Below are 21,713 nucleotides of genomic sequence, written 5' to 3'. Positions count from 1 at the left end.
CGTAGGCAATCACAACTCCACATGTCAACTCAAGTGACTGAGTGAGCAGAGACAGTCCAAGACAGGTTATAGGAACTTCCTGACCCACAGACTCAGAGCCAGAACCATTGGAAGCTCGCAGACCATGGGACTCTTGAGTCCACGAGTCAGTCAGTCAGTCTCGTGAATCAGCCAGCTATGTTGTCATGAGTGGATCTGTAGAGTGAGTGAAGTCTCTCCTCGAGTCAGGGTGAAAAGCAGATCCACAACAAAAGCCATTCTTTCACTTCTGAAATAACATACAATGTTCTGCACGTAGTCTAGGCCTACAGTAGGTTTGGTGTATAAATTTAGTATATTAAAATGCAGTTAGGTTGAGCAGACAATCCAAAACATTGTAAGCTTGCCTCGCAGACCATGGGACACCATTCATTCATTTCTGAAATAACATGAAAATAGATTATAGGTTTGGTGTATAGATGTAGCATATCACTGCGGGCATTTCTCCGTTCCTGTTTCTATGTCTACATTGAAAGCCAATATATTGCTTAGGCTACACTAAGTTTAGACAGTAAATAAAAAGTCTGGCTCAAAATGCTTTCTTTCTCATGACCGAATGTCTCTCCTGTGAGCAGCTGCATGAGGTGGCAAGTAGGACTGAGTTTTCTTGGTGATTTAGCAATACTTACTCAAGTGACTCAAGTGACTCAAGTGATTCGCACAACCCGGATCAGTTTAGTGAGTGACTCAGAATAACCCAAATCCTTAAAAGGAATCGAGTTTGCCAGGCCTATCACTGACCCTGACTTTAACACCCTGTTAAATATCAAGTCTTTACCTGCGTCATTGCATGAACTGTCAATCATGATTAAGACCACTCCCCTTTCTAAGGTATATAAGTGACTCTCTTTTCCCTCCAAACCAAACCAAACCAGGCAGTACAAAGATTACTGATGTGAGTTTAATGGACGTTTTCACATTGTATTATCATTATCATTGAAAGAAAGATTTGCCTGAAAAATGTATAAATGTTGTTTATGCTAGATTGCAGAGTTTATTCTGTTGAGTAAAGATACAAATGAGTGCAGATTGTGAATGCATTAATGATGTAAATCAGGTGAAGTTTGACTTAATTTGTTATTATTGAGTGTTTAATATTCAGATCTGTGACATTTTCTTTCAGTGACAGTCATCAGCTTGTTCTTCTCCTCTGTGTCAGCCAATCACCACCTCAGCAAAGGTATTTATATTTCAGTGTATTATCACAATTTCATCTATTTTACTTTTATTAATAAATAATCCTGTCTGTATTGAGAGGACATTTTTGGGGGAGGGAATGAGTCCTTACCCCAAGTGCAGCAGTTTAAGTTCCTCTACACTTGTTTCCGAGTGAAGGGACAACAGAGCAGGAGGTTGACTGGAGAATCAGCTCAGCGGGGGCACTATTACATACACAATTTATGTGTTCTGAGCCAAAAGGCAAAGTTCTCGATCTACCAGCCTGTTTGAGTTTCTACCCTCACCTATGGTCATGAAGGCTGGGTAATGACTGGAGCTCATTGAGGTGGTTTGGCCATCTGGTAAGGATGCCCCCTGGGCGACTCCCTAGGGAGGTGTTCCAGGCACGTCCAGCTGGGAGGAGGCCTCGGGGAAGACCCAGGACTAGGTGGAGAAATTATATCTCCAACCTGGCCTGGGAACACCTCGGGATCCCCCAGTTAGACGTCTGGTAAAGATGCCCCTGGGCAATCAGAGTTGTGGTCAGCGGATGACAATGCATAATCTATCAAATATTAAACCATATCTATATTTTATAATACACTATTAACTAATCTGGAGACTTTAATTTGATAAATGGCTCATTAATGATCAGTTGCAGTCATTAATTGTCTGACATTCTTTCCTTGTCTGATGTATATTGACTTTGTTTAACTTCTTTCCACAGATGACATCAGTCTTTCCATTAGCTTTGTTGCTCTGTTTGTCCAGCGGACTGTTGACTGCATATGTAAGTACACTCTTAAGAAATAAATCGCTAGAATAACTAAAATAATTAAAAATGGAAATTTGGTGTGTAGATACAGTAAAAATACTTGTTCTGTTATTATACACAGCTTTTAATAAACAGTTAATTTTTTTAATTGTTAAAGGTTTGTTAATAATAATTGGACTCTTTAATGTGCATTGAAAACTGTGGCCTGATAAAACTTGTGCTCCAGGGACCATATTCATATAACATCTAAAGCTAAATATAGCTCTTAACTGGCTGAGTTAGAGGCTGTTAAAGTCTTGTGTAACTTATAATAAACAGGTCAGAACAGTATCTCTGACTTGTTGGGTTGCTCTGATTGTAGTCTTGCATTGCCAGCTCTATCTCCACAGCACAGAGGAGGAACAATCAGTAAATGAATAATCATAAATATAAACTAGTCTGATTGTTTTTGGCTTATTTGTTCATACAGGGTGGACCTTGCTGCCCTCCTGGTTGGACTCAGTTAGGCTCTCGCTGTTTCGCTTTCTACATCCAGACAAAGACCTGGTCTGATGCAGAGGTACAGCAGTTCCATCCATCACAACACATGTATGCTTAATACCAATGTACTGTAATACTTTACTGCAGTAAAACTACTAATACCACATAATTAAGAAAATGATCAAACTCTCCAGAGACATGAACACCCGTTAATACCAATGATACTTACATACTTTTATTTATATATTAAGTAACATTTTCATTGCAGAAGATTTACTGTAACAGAGTATTTTTACAGTGTGGTATTAGTATTAAGTAAAGGATCTGAATACTTCTTCCACTACTGTTTAAAAGTATAAAAATGTTCCATATGACTATAAAACTGCCCTGAGATCTGTTAATAATGTGATTATGTTTTAGTTTCTTTCTAATGTTTTAAACTGATGATATTGTCTCCATTAGACCTTCTGCGTCTCTGCTGGTGGGAATCTGGCTTCCATCCACTCAGATGCGGAACATGGATTCATCAAAAACCAGATCTTCCAAGTGACCGGTGCACAGACAACTGCCTGGATCGGAGGCACCGACGCACTGAAGGTGGGACTTTTATCATCACACAGGAAGTGATGTCGCTCGTCTCTCAGCCTGTACTATGAAGCCTTCGTACATATAGCTGTGAAAAGTAAATCTCTGTAATCTGTATGTATTCCACATCTTTATTACTGTCAGCAGCACATTGACTGCTGCTGTATAAGAGCATGAAGATCCTCATAGGGAGGAGGATGGGGGGGATCTTTGGCTCCTAAAACACAGGGCTCTGAAGCCTGGGAGCAGAGTTCATGTCCTGAAGAAGTGAAGAAGAAAACAAAAGACTATCAGCCTGTAAACGAGTGTTCATGTCCTGAATCCTGATCTTAACTAGTTGTTTTGGTGTCTAAATGTAACTGTCGTCGCTGCATGATGCACAGTACCCGGCTCACTGTCACCTTTTCTCAGCTAAATTTAACTGTCATGTGACCGGCAGGCGGTTGACTAATTTTGTAGGATTTCTTACATAATTATCATACGTTTTCATACAATATGTTATAAACCAGTTCATGAGAATGCGTTGGGTCTCATGAGTTGTTGTAGAAAATAAGAAGTCTTTTGGCCTGAATGAGTATTACAACAAAAACTCTTGATTTCACTTTGACATTAAAACAATCTTTCTCCTCCAGGTGTTTACGTGGTTCTGGTCTGATGGATCCAAATTCGACTACGCAAGCTGGAATGCGGGGGAGCCTAACAACGCCGGAAATGAGTTCTGTCTTACGATGAACTGGGGTGGAGGTAAAAAATATTTAAAACATCTTGTTGTATGTTGCACTTTCAAATATAAAAGTTAATGTAATCATTTACATTGGTTGTAAACTCTCTCTACAGCAAACTGGAACGACTGGGCTTGTACCAACCAGGCTTCTTTCGTCTGCTCCAAGAACCTGTGTGTGTAACTCTACCACACCATCATGATGCCTCTCCAGCTCATCTATAATCTCTATCATTGATTCACTTTCAGTTTGTTCAGCAGACAGAAACAGCTCTCTGCTGACAGATGACTCACTTTCACTTGTTTATTATCTGAAGAGTTAGGGAACAGTTCACATTTGGGTTTAAAATTAGACAGAAACTGGCTCACTGAGCTGGACAAAAATAAATCAGTAATTGGACTTTTAATCTATAGTAAATAACACAAAATTAAATACAGGAAACATTTGAATACTCAGACATCTTTTACATTTTAGCGTACGCTTAAATATGAAGTTCCCTGAAGCAGACATTAGCTTAGCTTAGCATAAAGATTGGAAACAGGGGAAACAGCTAGCCTAGCTTAGCATAAAGACTGGAAATAGCTAGACTGACTCCGTCCAAAGGTAAACCTACCAGACATGGGTGGTGATGATCTTTTTATCCAAAATGTCCAGATAGAAAATAAAAGTGTATATTTTGTCGGACCTTTCTGTGATACAAAAGGAGAATGCAACTGTAATAACACATCATAATAACTATTAATAATTCATATAGTCCACTGGTTTAATGAACTGGTTCCTTTTTATTCTTAAAACTGATATGTTGTGTTCTTCATTCATCTGATTTCCTTTACTATATAATCAACTAAGCATTCAAAAATAAAAGACATATTGTCACATAAACAGTGTCTGGTCTTTTTTTTGTTTTCTAAAAGGGACAAATCATTAATATTTCCCCTGGGGGCTTGAACTATCCCCTGGTGGAGACAATGTGGTGGCAAATTTTGTTTTAACCATTATTGATTAATGATTTTAACCATTTGCTTAAAGATTGTTTAAAACCTCCATAGAAAGCTGTTCCTTCTTCGTAGACTCTTAAAGACTAGAGAGGGACAGCTGCAACCGTGAACTATAGCCCAGTAGAGTTATTTAGTTCTACTAGCCTGAACCTTCTCATTTGTTTAAGTTTTGCTTAGATAGAAGTGGAGAAGGCCGATGACTGTTTACAACAGTGAGAACTACGTAGGCTTCTACCTCCTGAGATTAACTATTGTTTAGGCTAATGAAAAGAACAGGAGCAGAGGGGAAGGTGAGGATAGTTTGACTTTTAATGATGTCCTCTTTTGAACTATGGCCATGCTAAAAGATAAAGTGAGAGGGGTGGCTAAAGAGAGGTTTTGACTATATGATGTTTGGCTGTTTAGATTTTAGGTTAGAAAGACATTTTCAGTTGTGCTGCGTGTACCTTTGAAACTGTGTTTTCTCCATTTGCAAATGTAAATAAATACTCAAAGACCAAACTTTGGTTTAATTCTCTAACAGTCGTTATTCGTTTTCATTTGATCATTGATATTTCTAAACGCTGCTGCTTCATAGGAAACTTCCATCACAATTTGGCGTTGATCGGCAGGATGGATGAGTTAACAGAGAAAAGAGCTCCGTTGGGTCGCTGATGACTGGCTATCCAGGGATTAAAAATCACCTGCCTCATACCTCTAACCTTTAAAAGGTTTTTCAGAGAGAAGAGGGTTAGGACCACGGAGCGCTCTTGACTGTTTTCCACTCCGTCAAAATCGAACAGGAAGAGATTTCAAGCAGCACGGGTAAGATCCATACACTGATTCAATTGGATTGTAAAATCAATATTTTGGACAGATATTCCAGAGAAAAAACTGACAAAAATCATTAGTATTGTGAATACAAACAAATGAAACTAATTCTGACTTTTGAGACTGAGTAACTGGGTATTTTATTTTTTTTGTTGGGCCATTTTTGGTAACAAAAATATAACTGAGGTTATGAATGACATCTTTTGGCAGACACGGACAACGTCGGGCATATTTATGATTGAATTCTCATATGGTGATAAGACAATTGATTGACGGACAAGACCAGTAAGAGAACTGGCAGAACAGTAGGCAAGGCCTAAAGAATTAATCTACGAAACTGATAGCACGTTTCGTGATTAAAGCGGCGGACTGCAGAGTAAAACAAAACAAAAAATAGTTAACTATTTAAGAGATTTTTGACTGCAGGGTCGCACCGGGTTTTTCATACAAGTTTCCTGAACAAAAAACAAATAGTCTAAACTCTAAACGAGTTCTGGACCCTTTAAGGACAACCTGCAGGACGGTCTGGGTTGTAACGTTACTCTAAGAGAGCCTCTTGATTATTTAGAGACAGACTGCAACAAGGCAAAACATACTAAATAGGTCGAGTTATTTGACTATTAAGTTGATTTCGTCCGCAGGGCTGTACGCGGGTTTTCACGTAAGTTTCCCGAACAAATAACCTCGCGGTGTGGTGACGATCACATCGAGCAAGACATAGTATACTATAAAGTCCAAGAATCAATTATGGGAAACGAAATTTCCCGTTCCAGTGATGCAACTGGACCCATAGTGGGTGAAATGACTCATAAATATGGACCGGATTGTTTGCGATGGCTGTCATAACTGGTCATAAAGCTTTGGCTTTCCGAGAAACGGATCTTTGTGTACAAAGACACTGAGAATGTTAAAGCAAGATTTTAGAAGAAGTAGAAAGAAAATTAATGGAAAAATCAATAATTAAGACACAGGATTTAAAGCTACTGAGTAGCCTACAGGAAAAACAAAGACTGTTTTAAGAAAACAGTGATCTAGGGAAAGAATGCAAACACACATGCACCAATAACCTCATCAGTTCTAACCAAAGCCTATTTCTGAGCTTTCTCTAAAAATCAGGAAGACAAGCTGGAGAAACGGAGGGACGAAGAGGACACGGACTCAACAATCGGACAGGACCAACAGCATCAGTCACACCTGCATCGGGTGGAAAGACCAACGAGTACGTGAGAAAACCATGTTTGAAGCGTTTGTCTGCATGTTACAACAGGCTGGTGGGCAACATATGGAGCGCGGACCCAAAGGGAAAAAAAAAGGCTGCTCCCACAAAGGACGTGGTCGAGCCAGAGAGAGGCCGAGGCGGGTACCGTGGGCAAAATGGTGAGCCCTACAACCGAGACCAGTGTTTGTACTGCAAGGACTTTGGACATTGGGTATGTAAATGCCCGAAGAAAAGCAAATAACACCTCCGACAAAGAACAACACTTGTCCCTCTGTTTGACTGAGTCCAAAAGCTGATGAAGAAGGTAGTGCTAACACACACACACTCGCTTCATGCAATGAAGAAATGCTTTGCACTGATACACTGTTTTTGTTTTTGCTATTAGGAACAATTGATAGGTTAGAAAGTTCTGAAAAATAATCTATTCAGTTAAACCATTATAGTATGTTATCTTCTGAAACATAGAAGAAAATGCCTACTACTGAGGGTAAAGTTAAAGGGGTTCCACTCACATAACTTGATTATCAGAGCTAAAGATTTGACACTGAAGATTATTTGGTCATTCAATTTGGTCAATTGGAGTTGCAGGTCAAACAGTGAGAGAACAATTCTCTGTTCCTCTCTCCTGTACATGGGAAAAAAAACAATTCTTGGTGTATAAAGGTTCCACTTATTTGGTTTAGGTAGTGATTTTTCATGGTTAAGTGCTGTTTTCATGTAAAATGAACAGAATAGCAGCTTGTTCAGTTTAGTGTTAACAATTAGATTTTTACTTGAGCCGGTCACCTAGAATGTCTGTACACGTTCCTGATGTCACTGTAAGACTTTTGCTGCCAAAGCTATTGAAGCGTTCGTGAATATGAAACTGGCTCTGCAGTCTTCCCCGATGCTGGGACTGCCAGATCCCTAAAAACAGTTCATACAGACACACATGCTTGCAATGAAGACATGCTTTTTGCACGCTACAAACACTCCCCACACGATAGACAGATCAAATTAGACGCAAAAACAGCACGACAAACAGAAATAACTTTTGGAAAATATGTCCAAGTATTCAATGTGTTTGTCTAGTGTGTATACAAATTGCCAACCATGGTGTTAATTATACAAGGGAAGAAAATTGGATTTTTAGTAGATTCGGGAGCAACAATTTGGGTTTAGTGAAGTTTTGTTCTTCAAATCAGAAGCTCTCTGGTAAACTAGGGTTTTTTTCCCTTAGAGAAATGGTTAGAAGAATGTTTATCTCAGAGAAGTTCACCATTCTTATGATTTGAGTATATTCAGATCCTTAGGATCCTGAACTAGATAAGAAAGGAAAATGTTCATTGTTTCTTTCTCCCTTCCATCTGAGTGTCCTGTAAATTTGTTATGCAGATTGCATTTGAAAAGGTCTATTTGAAATTGAAGACATTCTTTCACCCACGGGTCTTAGGAATGTTTATTCTTTTGCCCACTGACTTTAAAGTTGTGCGGCTTGATAAAAATCACTCTTTGGCTGACATATTTTTGTTGCAGCCTAAAAGTACGTATTTGTTTACAAATTTTAATGTAACACGTACCATGTCAGTCTGTTAATCTCCTGATTACGGTAACAAATTGGGACACCTGTAGCTAAGGTTAAGGAATCACAAATATTACATGCATTCCTTTTGTCACCTTTTGACCCTGATGAAGACTACGTTGAAAAGTTTTTTTTAACAAATCAAAGGACGAGTATGAGTTTTCTTTTGTCTACTGGCATATACGCATGTCCAGTGGCTGTCAGCTTGACTGATAAACTACAGAAGTTTTTCAGAAATTCTAACTCAAAAGCTCACATTTATGTTTCTTTGTCTCCAACAGAAGAGGAGACAGACCTAGGACACCTTGTGACTATTTGTAAAAATTGACTGACTGGACTGACACTATTGATAATGTGTTTATTTGTCTCCATCGACAGGAGACTATAGAAAACGCATATAACAGCGTATGCCTTGTATTCACAGTGTTCAGATATTCAGAGAACCTGTGCCTACAATAGAAGAATATTCACACGGTAAAAATGACATTTTTATATACTGATATCTCATATGGTGATAAGACAATTGATTGACGGACAAGACCAGTAAGAGAACTGGCAGAACAGTAGGCAAGGCCTAAAGAATTAATCTACGAAACTGATAGCACGTTTCGTGATTAAAGCGGCGGACTGCAGAGTAAAACAAAACAAAAAATAGTTAACTATTTAAGAGATTTTTGACTGCAGGGTCGCACCGGGTTTTTCATACAAGTTTCCTGAACAAAAAACAAATAGTCTAAACTCTAAACGAGTTCTGGACCCTTTAAGGACAACCTGCAGGACGGTCTGGGTTGTAACGTTACTCTAAGAGAGCCTCTTGATTATTTAGAGACAGACTGCAACAAGGCAAAACATACTAAATAGGTCGAGTTATTTGACTATTAAGTTGATTTCGTCCAGGGCTGTACGCTGGTTTTCACGTAAGTTTCCCGAACAAATAACCTCGCGGTGTGGTGACGATCACATCGAGCAAGACATAGTATACTATAAAGTCCAAGAATCAATTATGGGAAACGAAATTTCCCGTTCCAGTGATGCAACTGGACCCATAGTGGGTGAAATGACTCATAAATATGGACCGGATTGTTTGCGATGGCTGTCATAACTGGTCATAAAGCTTTGGCTTTCCGAGAAACGGATCTTTGTGTACAAAGACACTGAGAATGTTAAAGCAAGATTTTAGAAGAAGTAGAAAGAAAATTAATGGAAAAATCAATAATTAAGACACAGGATTTAAAGCTACTGAGTAGCCTACAGGAAAAACAAAGACTGTTTTAAGAAAACAGTGATCTAGGGAAAGAATGCAAACACACATGCACCAATAACCTCATCAGTTCTAACCAAAGCCTATTTCTGAGCTTTCTCTAAAAATCAGGAAGACAAGCTGGAGAAACGGAGGGACGAAGAGGACACGGACTCAACAATCGGACAGGACCAACAGCATCAGTCACACCTGCATCGGGTGGAAAGACCAACGAGTACGTGAGAAAACCATGTTTGAAGCGTTTGTCTGCATGTTACAACAGGCTGGTGGGCAACATATGGAGCGCGGACCCAAGAAAAAAAGGCTGCTCCCACAAAGGACGTGGTCGAGCCAGAGAGAGGCCGAGGCGGGTACCGTGGGCAAAATGGTGAGCCCTACAACCGAGACCAGTGTTTGTACTGCAAGGACTTTGGACATTGGGTATGTAAATGCCCGAAGAAAAGCAAATAACACCTCCGACAAAGAACAACACTTGTCCCTCTGTTTGACTGAGTCCAAAAGCTGATGAAGAAGGTAGTGCTAACACACACACACTCGCTTCATGCAATGAAGAAATGCTTTGCACTGATACACTGTTTTTGTTTTTGCTATTAGGAACAATTGATAGGTTAGAAAGTTCTGAAAAATAATCTATTCAGTTAAACCATTATAGTATGTTATCTTCTGAAACATAGAAGAAAATGCCTACTACTGAGGGTAAAGTTAAAGGGGTTCCACTCACATAACTTGATTATCAGAGCTAAAGATTTGACACTGAAGATTATTTGGTCATTCAATTTGGTCAATTGGAGTTGCAGGTCAAACAGTGAGAGAACAATTCTCTGTTCCTCTCTCCTGTACATGGGAAAAAAAACAATTCTTGGTGTATAAAGGTTCCACTTATTTGGTTTAGGTAGTGATTTTTCATGGTTAAGTGCTGTTTTCATGTAAAATGAACAGAATAGCAGCTTGTTCAGTTTAGTGTTAACAATTAGATTTTTACTTGAGCCGGTCACCTAGAATGTCTGTACACGCCCTGATGTCACTGTAAGACCTTTGCTGCCAAAGCTATTGAAGCGTTCGTGAATATGAAACTGGCTCTGCAGTCTTCCCCGATGCTGGGACTGCCAGATCCCTAAAAACAGTTCATACAGACACACATGCTTGCAATGAAGACATGCTTTTGCACGCTACAAACACTCCCCACACGATAGACAGATCAAATTAGACGAAAACAGCACGACAAACAGAAATAACTTTTGGAAAATATGTCCAAGTATTCAATGTGTTTGTCTAGTGTGTATACAAATTGCCAACCATGGTGTTAATTATACAAGGGAAGAAAATTGGATTTTTAGTAGATTCGGGAGCAACAATTTGGGTTTAGTGAAGTTTTGTTCTTCAAATCAGAAGCTCTCTGGTAAACTAGGGTTTTTTTCCCTTAGAGAAATGGTTAGAAGAATGTTTATCTCAGAGAAGTTCACCATTCTTATGATTTGAGTATATTCAGATCCTTAGGATCCTGAACTAGATAAGAAAGGAAAATGTTCATTGTTTCTTTCTCCCTTCCATCTGAGTGTCCTGTAAATTTGTTATGCAGATTGCATTTGAAAAGGTCTATTTGAAATTGAAGACATTCTTTCACCCACGGGTCTTAGGAATGTTTATTCTTTTGCCCACTGACTTTAAAGTTGTGCGGCTTGATAAAAATCACTCTTTGGCTGACATATTTTTGTTGCAGCCTAAAAGTACGTATTTGTTTACAAATTTTAATGTAACACGTACCATGTCAGTCTGTTAATCTCCTGATTACGGTAACAAATTGGGACACCTGTAGCTAAGGTTAAGGAATCACAAATATTACATGCATTCCTTTTGTCACCTTTTGACCCTGATGAAGACTACGTTGAAAAGTTTTTTTTAACAAATCAAAGGACGAGTATGAGTTTTCTTTTGTCTACTGGCATATACGCATGTCCAGTGGCTGTCAGCTTGACTGATAAACTACAGAAGTTTTTCAGAAATTCTAACTCAAAAGCTCACATTTATGTTTCTTTGTCTCCAACAGAAGAGGAGACAGACCTAGGACACCTTGTGACTATTTGTAAAAATTGACTGACTGGACTGACACTATTGATAATGTGTTTATTTGTCTCCATCGACAGGAGACTATAGAAAACGCATATAACAGCGTATGCCTTGTATTCACAGTGTTCAGATATTCAGAGAACCTGTGCCTACAATAGAAGAATATTCACACGGTAAAAATGACATTTTTATATACTGATGTTTCACCACTTTTTGTCTCAGGTACAGCGTTATCTCTGGGCAAAACACACAAATGTGACGTGGATTGATTGATAAATTGTTAACCTGTAGTCATCAAGCTGCGTTCGGACTACAGGCCCCAGAAACATCAGTACACGCTAAAACAGGAAGTAATCCACAGAAATCCAACCGTGTTTTTAACTCTTTATTGACGGATGGGGTTTATAGTTCCGTGTTTAGATTCTCCAACACGTACACTTATTCTCTCAAGTAACATAAATAAGAAGAATCATTTTTATTACGAATGTTAAAGTTCAGTTTTATTCAGGACCTTCGAGCAGTAAATGCAGAGGGTCTATGCTCCTAATAGAGCACCTAATGTCTCCCACAGCTAAACATAACATTCTGCAGGGAATGTTAAAGGTTTTGATTCTCTGTTGTTTCGTCTAACGTTTTTCTTTCCTCAGAGTTCCAGTAGAAAAGACAGTAAATATCGTTTTATAGTTCTGGGTGATGGTAAGCTGTACACCTTGACACACCTTTCAGGAATACATTGATTTGCTAATTAATGATGCCATAAATTACAGAAAGAATAACAGTGTGTTTATATGTACCCTGGAGAGATCCTTCTTTCTTTGACAGAGGACAGCCAGAGGAGGAGACACACACACACACACCACACAGATAAGGCACAAGCTAAAACCAAACATGAGTAGTACAGTAGTACAAGTGAAATTTTGGTTTAATGAAAAAATATGGGATATGTTTCTCGTAACAGGTAACGATTTGGATAGATTTTCAAAGTACACGTGATTAGGTGTGCTTTAGAAGGCTAAAAACTTTAATTTGTAATGAACTAGCAGATAGTAATTAGTGTTACTTTGGTTTGTAAACTGGAGATAAAAAAAATGACATAAACAATGTATTTTGGGTAATTCGTCTTAGGTTAATGGTGATATTGAATAAATGAAGGTTTAAATGAGATTTAATCCTAAAAGCAGTACGTTTCATGTCGTACTCTAATGAGTTTTTGAGTTGCTATATCACAAATTGTTTTAACTAAATTAGTTGATGTTGACGTTGAAAACTTTACTGTGGTGAAAATTCTCCTTAAGAAATTATTCATTGAACTTTGGTTACTGATAAACAGGATTTGCTGTAAAACCTAGAACAATGTTAAGGATTAGAATATTACACAGATTATCTATATTGCTTTTGAGTCATGAGCTTTGTCATGTCTCAAAAAGGAGGGATATAGTATAGCAATGATAAATAAGGGGTTTAATAAAGAAAAAAAAAAAAAAAAAATTTTTTTAAAAGACGTTTGAAACACTTGTTGTGACATCACTGTAGCTCCAGTTTAAAAGACCTTGAATAACCAAAGTGATAGAATAGTTAACAACTGTACATTTAAAGAAAAAATCTTCTTAGCTGAGAACAAAATTGATAGTTCAACTGTAAACAAAAGGATCATCTACCCCCTGATTGACACAGTAGTGTAAGGGGATGCAATAGTAATTGTTTTTGTTTTATTGGTTCCGATTTGCTCCAAAGAATTTTGCTCTAAAGATTTTTTTTCTTTATTTATACATAGGTAGGGAGAGGCCCATAATAAAAACACCTATTTAAATGATAGGTTAGGGTAGGTTATTGCGTGAGAATTTTCTTCTGCTCTTTTGGCCATGAGAATCCAGGTGTCAAGCCTGGGGATTCTGTGGTGATAACAACTTCAGGAGGAAGGATTGGCAGATAGACGGTGAAAGAGACCATCGCGATCGTTCCAGTGACACAGGGCAGTGAAAGGTTCCAGGGAGAGTCACCTGGATACACGCATCACTACAAAAGGTTCCAGATGTGGAGGAGAGAACAGGTTTTTCTACAACCTGCAACAAGTGACGAGCAGATCTTCTGCTGAGTCACCTACGAGGGAAATCGATTCAGAGATCAGCCTGACAGACGGCGTTTCTGTGCTATCTCTGAAATTAATCGGGGAAAACTGGAGTTTTTCTCACTGTTTGCAACACATTGAGAGAGGAGGAAAACGAGAAGTTTTTCCAAGGAGGAAAAACCAGAAGCTACATATTGGTATTGTAGCCTGCTGTTTAAAATCATTTCAGAAGACAGCAGTGATACTGATCTCTTCTCTGACAACCACAGCACATTCTCTGACAGTGACAGCAGAATATACTTCACAATTGTAGAGAACACACCACCTCTCTCTCTCTGAACACACACACACTCACTGCACATTCTTTTGAGGAACTGTTGACATTCCTCTGAGATCAACACACACACTTTCAGAGCAGATGGACAGAAAGGACTGGAACAGGTACCCTTCAAGAAGAACATGGGGGGGTTATTCCACATTTGTAGTCTGATTTATTATGATTTTCTATTGCATTTATGGTTTTTGCATTTTATCTTTGTTGAGAGAAAAGTATGATAAATCAGGTGTAACCATTCCTCCCAACATTTACATACACCAACACACTAGGGTGACTGGAGGAAAAGAAAGGTGATGCGTTCACTACTTTCCATATCAATGAGAAAATGGTGGTTGGAATACAATAAGTACGAGTACAGAGCTAATATTACTGTAATGATTAACTCCGATAATAGGCAAAGGGATGTTTGGCATACGAATGCTACTAAATTGGGGTTTTGTACTTTATGTGGTTCCTCATGACCACACAAACTCAACTGATAGATTATTGATAAAGAAAGTAAATTATTCCTAAACAGCAATATTGTTAATATTGAACAAAGTTAAGAATAAAGACCTAGGCCATTTTGTTGTGTGCTTTAGAACTTTAGAAAGGAAAAGTTCCTTGTGGATCTTTTATTACATTGAAGTAATTTCACCTTCCACATTTTGATGACACGTATAAACACCACGTTTGACTAAGACTCTTGAAAGATTATCTAATAGATACATTTTCTACTAAGGAATGACTTGGGTTTAGTTAGGAAATGTACACGTGATGTAGGTTATGATTTCTGTTTCCAGTGAAACAACACACATGGAATAACTGAATTTTATTTGTGCTCTGACAGCACTTAATGATGTTAGAGACAAGGAGGGGTCAGTTTGATTCAGATTCTTCTCAACTTTCACTCTGTGAGAGCTTTGATAATTGCACTGAGCGTGTTTCAATTGATTTATATTAAAATAACCAAAGGGGGGAAGCATTTGATGGCATTGCATAATTTAATTATCAGCTTTATGGAAAATTTGACTTCGCCATATGGGTAGATATGAAATTTGTAAATGTTCACACTTCACACCAGGTTATTTTAATGTTTAAATACATAACACATTATTTACACAAATTATAAGGCAGTAGTCTGATGTGACATTAACCAGTGACATTCAGGTCCAGGGTCTCTAGTGGATTATGTTTGGCTTTGCGGAGATCATTGGTATCAGATTTTGACTCCACGATTGGCAGGAAGATGTAGTATGATATATTTGACACCTGCCATTACAGTTATGACTTCCCTTGTGCATACAACTCACCACTATCCCATGTATGTGCCCACATCTGATGTTTCTACTAGAGAAAAGAGAGAGGTTTCCAGCCCAGGGACTACATTTGCAGCAGGATTCTTTCCTTGGTATGGGACAGTGAAAAATGCCCATAACATTGATCAGGTTCAGGAAAGTCTTGAGAATTTGACTGCTATGATGATTTCAGGGTTTGGAGAATTTCCTCCTGTTATGCGAGCTATGAGAAACATGCTAATGCAGCATCAGATGGGATTGGACCTATTGCTAGCAGCACAGGGGGGATTATGTGACATCATTGGAACACACTGCTGCACATTCATCCCAGACATTTCAGGAAACATCACTGACACCATTCACCACTTGAACCTACTTTTGACTAACCTCAAAGCACAGGACGTCCCAGAACACTATGCAGGATGGGACTGGTGGGCCTGGGATTTTCAAGGGGGATGGAAAGCGTGGTTAGCTAGATTTGTTGCACCACTAATAACTTTGATGTTTGGTTTCCTGATCTGTGTATGCTGCATAATCCCACTTGTCAAGAAAGTGATTTCCTCCATCTTCATGGTAAACATGATACAGTATCAGGCACTTCAGAACACTGAGTCCTCTGACTTGTTTTCGTATGTCCAGATATGATGATGAGGTCTTGGACATTGTTTCTGATAATGTGTAAGACTGATTAAAATTTAGTTTTAATGATTTTTACTTAGACGTGAAAGCTTGCTACAATTAAAAAAGGTTTTTTTTTGTACCTCTTTCAAAAACAGCATTTCAGCAATAGACAATTATATCCATAAGTTTGAATCTTTAAGAAGTAAAGTTTGAATCTTTTAAAATGATTAATGATTTAATAAGGTTTGAATCTTTAAAAGGTAACATTTATTTTTTGTGATTATTTTGTAATCAAAAGGGTGGACTGTGGTGGCAAATTTTGTTTTAACCATTATTGATTAATGATTTTAACCATTTGCTTAAAGATTGTTTAAAACCTCCATAGAAAACTGTTCCTTCTTCGTAGACTCTTAAAGACTAGAGAGGGACAGCTGCAACCGTGAACTATAGCCCAGTAGAGTTATTTAGTTCTACTAGCCTGAACCTTCTCATTTGTTTAAGTTTTGCTTAGATAGAAGTGGAGAAGGCCGATGACTGTTTACAACAGTGAGAACTACGTAGGCTTCTACCTCCTGAGATTAACTATTGTTTAGGCTAATGAAAAGAACAGGAGCAGAGGGGAAGGTGAGGATAGTTTGACTTTTAATGATGTCCTCTTTTGAACTATGGCCATGCTAAAAGATAAAGTGAGAGGGGTGGCTAAAGAGAGGTTTTGACTATATGATGTTTGGCTGTTTAGATTTTAGGTTAGAAAGACATTTTCAGTTGTGCTGCGTGTACCTTTGAAACTGTGTTTTCTCCATTTGCAAATGTAAATAAATACTCAAAGACCAAACTTTGGTTTAATTCTCTAACAGTCGTTATTCGTTTTCATTTGATCATTGATATTTCTAAACGCTGCTGCTTCATAGGAAACTTCCATCACAACAACATGTACCCCCCCCCACCCACACACCCACACCTCAAAGTGATCAATGTTACATCACCAATAGCCTAGACCCTATATTAATTATAGGCTAAATAATAAGTGTTTTAAACTAAGTGAAGTGCTGTAACATGAACAGTCTATGTCCCTTCCTCGTTTCATGATAACTATTAGAAGAAAAAAAACGTAGGGGCATGCATTACATTTCGATGCCTAACCATTCCTCCCTACTTAAAGTGATGGTTCGGAGTATTTTCACCCTAGGGTCCTTTGCACCATGACCTCGAGCCAAACACCCCCGCAGAAGCTTTTTTAACCTGAGTCGAACACAGGGCTTAATTTGAGCCGGAACACGCCGGAACATGTTCCGGCACCTCCAACGTTGGATCCGGAACCTTTTTTATTGGATCCGGCACCTCCTGTTGTCCAGGAACATTGCCCTGATGTGCACAAAGCATTGTTTAGGTATTTTTAGTCAGATAAGCTACGTAGGCAGTGTCCTTTCATCTTTTCTGCCACGACGAGCCTGCTTCATGTGTCTGTTCATCATCCAAGTCCCCGTTTTTATTTTGCTGTCATAGGCAAGAAGCGTGCCGCACTTAATGTACTCGACAAAGCCGACACATGTTGTCACTTCCCACGACTTGTTTAAAATGGTTCCATACCTCCGACTTTCCTCCAAACTTGCTCAAAGGTAATTCTTCTGTTTTTCTTTACATGAAGTCTAACTTACATATAGCCTATATAGATAATATTTCTGATTATGGCATCGCTTTCTCCCCACCCAATTAGGCTATAGTAATGATTAACTATCAGGCAAACTATAAGGCAAACTAAAATAATTCCCCTTCCCACTCACTCATTCCCCAACCTGCCAGTGCGATGTTGAGTAGAATGATCAGAACTGAGATTTTACTAGTATTATGTATTCATTCTTTTTTTTTTACACCACGTTGTGCTATTTCATTTTTAAATTATTTTCATGAATAAGTGTTTTGGCATTCACAGCCAAGTGGCATTTAATTAATCCATAGTTTAAGGAGAGGGATTTAATGTTTAATGTTTTGCATGTTTTGTTTTTTTGTGCATGATCAACACCCCCCAACAAAATATGGCCTAGCCTTTTATAGAAAATATTCACATCTAACTCCCAATGTAATCATGAACATGTCTACAGTTAACTGCAATTTAACCACACATTTTTTTCCCAGTAACTGTAACAGATTACATTTACCTTTATTACCTCTGTTACATGTAACTAGTTCCTCCCCAACACTGTTTAAAAGCCAACAGACAGACGGTGATGTGTTAGCTCAGGGTCTCCAGCAGAGGGCAGACATGTTGTTTATTTTTACGTACGTATGTTTTGCGCCCCCTCAATGGGTATTTTTACCTCTTTTCAGGGTTGGGTTTTTCATAGTTTTTGAGGGAGACAAATCTACATCTTCTAAATATTCGGGGGAGACATATCCCCTGCATCCCCCCTGAAGTTTACACCTATGACCTCGGTGGATGAACTCTGTCACACTGCTCACAGCTGGAGACCTCTGATGATCAATACAACTTTATCATCATTATTTATTCATCTTGCTTAAGTAAACAGAACACAAAGGCAACTAAAAAAAAAAAATAATAATAATGAATAAAGGCAAAATAGTATCTTAAATAGTAAAACAGTGGTTAATGCAGCATTAAACGATTGTGCAAAACAGTGATTCAAGTTCTTTCAGTCTTTGGAAGTGTGTGTGTGTGTGTGTGTGTGTGTGTGGGGGGGGGCGGGGAGAAGAAGCCCATTTGTTTACATGTTGTGGCTCTGTACTCACTCTCGGAGGGGATGGGTGAGAACAGGCAGTGTCCAGGTGGGATGGGTCCTTTATTTTACAGCTGGCTTTCTTTTTAAGTCGGCCTATGTAGATGTCCTGCAGAGAGTGGGATGTTCACTACATCATCACCTCCTTGATCTTAGTTGTTAAGGTCTAGGTTGTTATGCTGACACCACTGAGCCAGATTTTGTACCTCCTCTCTGTAGGCTCTTTCGTCACTGCCTGTTATGAGTCAAACTACGGTGGTGTCATCCACAAATTTGATGATGGTATTGAACACAGGGGCGTAGCCGTAATTTAAGAAGTGAGGAGGACAGATTGTTCAGGAGGAGGATTTTTTATGAAAGATCCTTATCCATTTGTCTCTCCAAATCAAGGATTCCAACTAGCCTACATTTCATTCATGACTGATGGAGACACATTTTCAATAAACCATTTCATACTGTTTTACTGCCACATCTCGCCCAGTGGGAGACCTGTTAACATTTTACATACATCAGATGACTGTTAAGCGTGTCTATGTTTTTGTAACTGTCCCTATTTAAATAAACTTTAATAATTAATAATGTATTTCCCAAACTGAATAAATCCCGCTCACACATATGAACATAAAACTGCTTTGCTAGCGTCATCGTGTTGTAACTAAGACATCTGCTGAAAAAATAATTTTATTCATTAGCATGATTGCCGTACTGTTTAGTTCAAAAACATCCAAAACACCGTACGGAAACTTAGCGGACCAGACACAGGCTTTTATTTTGAATAGTTGAAGCTTGCACCGTGGACAGCACCAAGACGCCTTGTTGACTATATATATAAATATGTTGACTATATATATATATATATATCTTGGTATATATATATATATATATATATATATATATATATATATATATATATATAAAAAGGAAGGGGTTCCAGCATTCACCAGCTGCTTCATCTGGTCAGTGAACTCCAACATGGGGATGGGGGAAAGAGGGGAGAGTGACGTATCCTCAGAGGCGTCCTCAAAGGCGTTGTGGTTGTCAAAGGGGTTTGAGGAGTGTTAGATGGGTGAGAAGGGGGGTTGAGATTTCTCATCTCCGGTCTTTGGTCTCCCATGGTCAAATCTTTGCTCAGGTGGGGGCTGTGGTGGCTCACTGCCGCACTTTGTTGCGTCTTCCTCTTGTTTTGGTTCATCTTGTCTCGTGTCCTTGGCCAAGGGAGCAGATGTGTGGTGCAGAAAGTAAAGTAGGCTAGAGGTGAACAGCTTTACTCCTGACTTGTTAAGTAATAGTCCATCTGCTTTAAAAAGATGTTTGCGGCCCCAGAAAATGTTAAAATTGTCAATGAACTGCAGAGAATAGTCGGTACATGCATTTGAAAGCCATCTGTTCAGTGCCAACAGTCTGCTGAATCTCTCAGCTCCTCCTCTGACTGGTGGTTGTGGCCAGCGGCTATAACCAGGTCCTTGTTTCTGAGGCGTATCGATCCAAAACGGCATTTTGCACCCCATTTGGCCTCTTCGAGTGGAATCGTATGCCGTTTGGGCTTTGCAACGCTCAGAGCACTTTTCAGAGGCTGATGCAACACATATTTGGTGACCAGCAGTGCCAGTCATTGCTTTTGTATCTTGACGACATTGTGGTTTTCTCTTCCACTGTCGAACAGCATCTGGAGAGGTTGGATGTAGTGCTGGGGAGGCTTCAGCAGCAAGGCCTGAAGGCAAAGCTTGGCAAATGTGCGTTTTTGCAACACTAAGTGCGCTACTTGTGCCATGTCATTTCTGACAAAGGTGTCTCCACAGATCCCAGTAAGGTGCAGGTAGTGGCAAACTGGCCGCCACCTACCACCATCCCGGAGCTGCGGTCGTTTCTTGGTTTTGCCAGTTACTATTGCCGCTTTGTGGAGGGGTTCGCTAAGTTGGCGGCCCCGCTGCATAGGCTGGTTGTTGAACTGGGAGGCACAAAGTCAAAGAGAAGAGCTGAGCTGTCTGTGAGGGGACATTGGACAGAGCAGTGCCAGTGCAATTTTGAGGCACTTAAGATCAAACTTGTTACGGCACCTGTGCTTGCTTATGCCGACTTCACTCTGCCATTCATTCTTGAGGTTGATGCAAGCTCCGGGGGACTTGGGGCAGTGCTTTCCAAGGAGCAGTCAGGCAAGGTTAGACCAGTGGCTTATGCCAGCCAAGGTCTGAGGCCCACTGAGCGCACACATTCAAAACTACAGCTCCATGAAGCTGGAGTTTTTGGCCCTCAAGTGGGCTATGACCGAAAAGTTTAGGGAGTACCTACTGGGCCACAAATGTGTTGTCTTCATAGACAACAACCCCCTTAGCCTCTTGTTTGGTAAAGCTTGGTGCTACCGAACAATGTTGGGCAGCACAGCTGGCCTCCTTCGATTTTTTAAATCAAATATCGATCAGGGAGGAGTAATGGAAATGCAGATCAGAATCAGAATCAGAAAGGGTTTTTATTGCCAAGTACGTTTTTTAACACATACAAGGAATTTGTTTTGGTGTTGTTGGTGCACATCACACATTCTGTAAATGTAATAAACAATATAAGTATAGGTATAAATAATATAAGTATATGTACATAGTATGTATTAAATTTAAAAAAAAAGAGAGAAATAAAATTAAATAAATAAAGAGCATTACAGCATAGAGAGAACAGTGGCATGAAGAGCCAGGTGGAGAGTCAGGGTGGTTTCCGGGCCTTGTTAATAAGGCTAGTGGCGGAGGGGAAAAAGCTGTTCATGTGGCGTGAGGTTTTGGTCCTGATGGACCTCAGCCTCCTGCCAGAGGGGAGTGGCTCAAAGAGTTTGTGTCTGGGGTGGGAGGGGTCAGCCACAATCTTTCCAGCACGCTTCAGAGTCCTGGTGGCGTAAAGGTCCTGGAGCGGCGGCAGATTGCAGCCAATCACCTTCTCTGCAGACCGAATGACACGCTGCAGTCTGCCCTTGTCCTTGTCCTTGGCAGTGGCAGCAGCGTACCAGATGGTGAT

The 21,713-nt window shown here is 39.4% G+C and overlaps 1 protein-coding gene across 1 annotated transcript; it reads left to right on the top strand.

Annotated features, from left to right (window-relative positions):
• The first annotated feature begins 787 nt into the window (after window positions 1-787).
• LOC114564686 (galactose-specific lectin nattectin-like) lies at window positions 788-4,643 on the top strand. The gene is made up of 7 exons (XM_028592179.1): window positions 788-934; window positions 1,163-1,219; window positions 1,925-1,987; window positions 2,442-2,531; window positions 2,915-3,049; window positions 3,670-3,781; window positions 3,875-4,643. The coding sequence occupies exons 3-7, from the start codon at window positions 1,925-1,927 to the stop codon at window positions 3,940-3,942; spliced, it is 468 nt and encodes a 155-aa protein (XP_028447980.1). The 5' UTR covers window positions 788-934; window positions 1,163-1,219; the 3' UTR covers window positions 3,943-4,643.
• Window positions 4,644-21,713: the final 17,070 nt, after the last annotated feature.

The sequence above is a fragment of the Perca flavescens genome, chromosome 11, assembly GCF_004354835.1.
Source record: "Perca flavescens isolate YP-PL-M2 chromosome 11, PFLA_1.0, whole genome shotgun sequence".
Classification (NCBI taxonomy): Eukaryota; Metazoa; Chordata; class Actinopteri; order Perciformes; family Percidae; genus Perca; species Perca flavescens.
The sequence above is the reverse complement of the archived record's forward strand: the minus strand, read 5'-3'. Positions and strand labels throughout refer to the sequence as shown.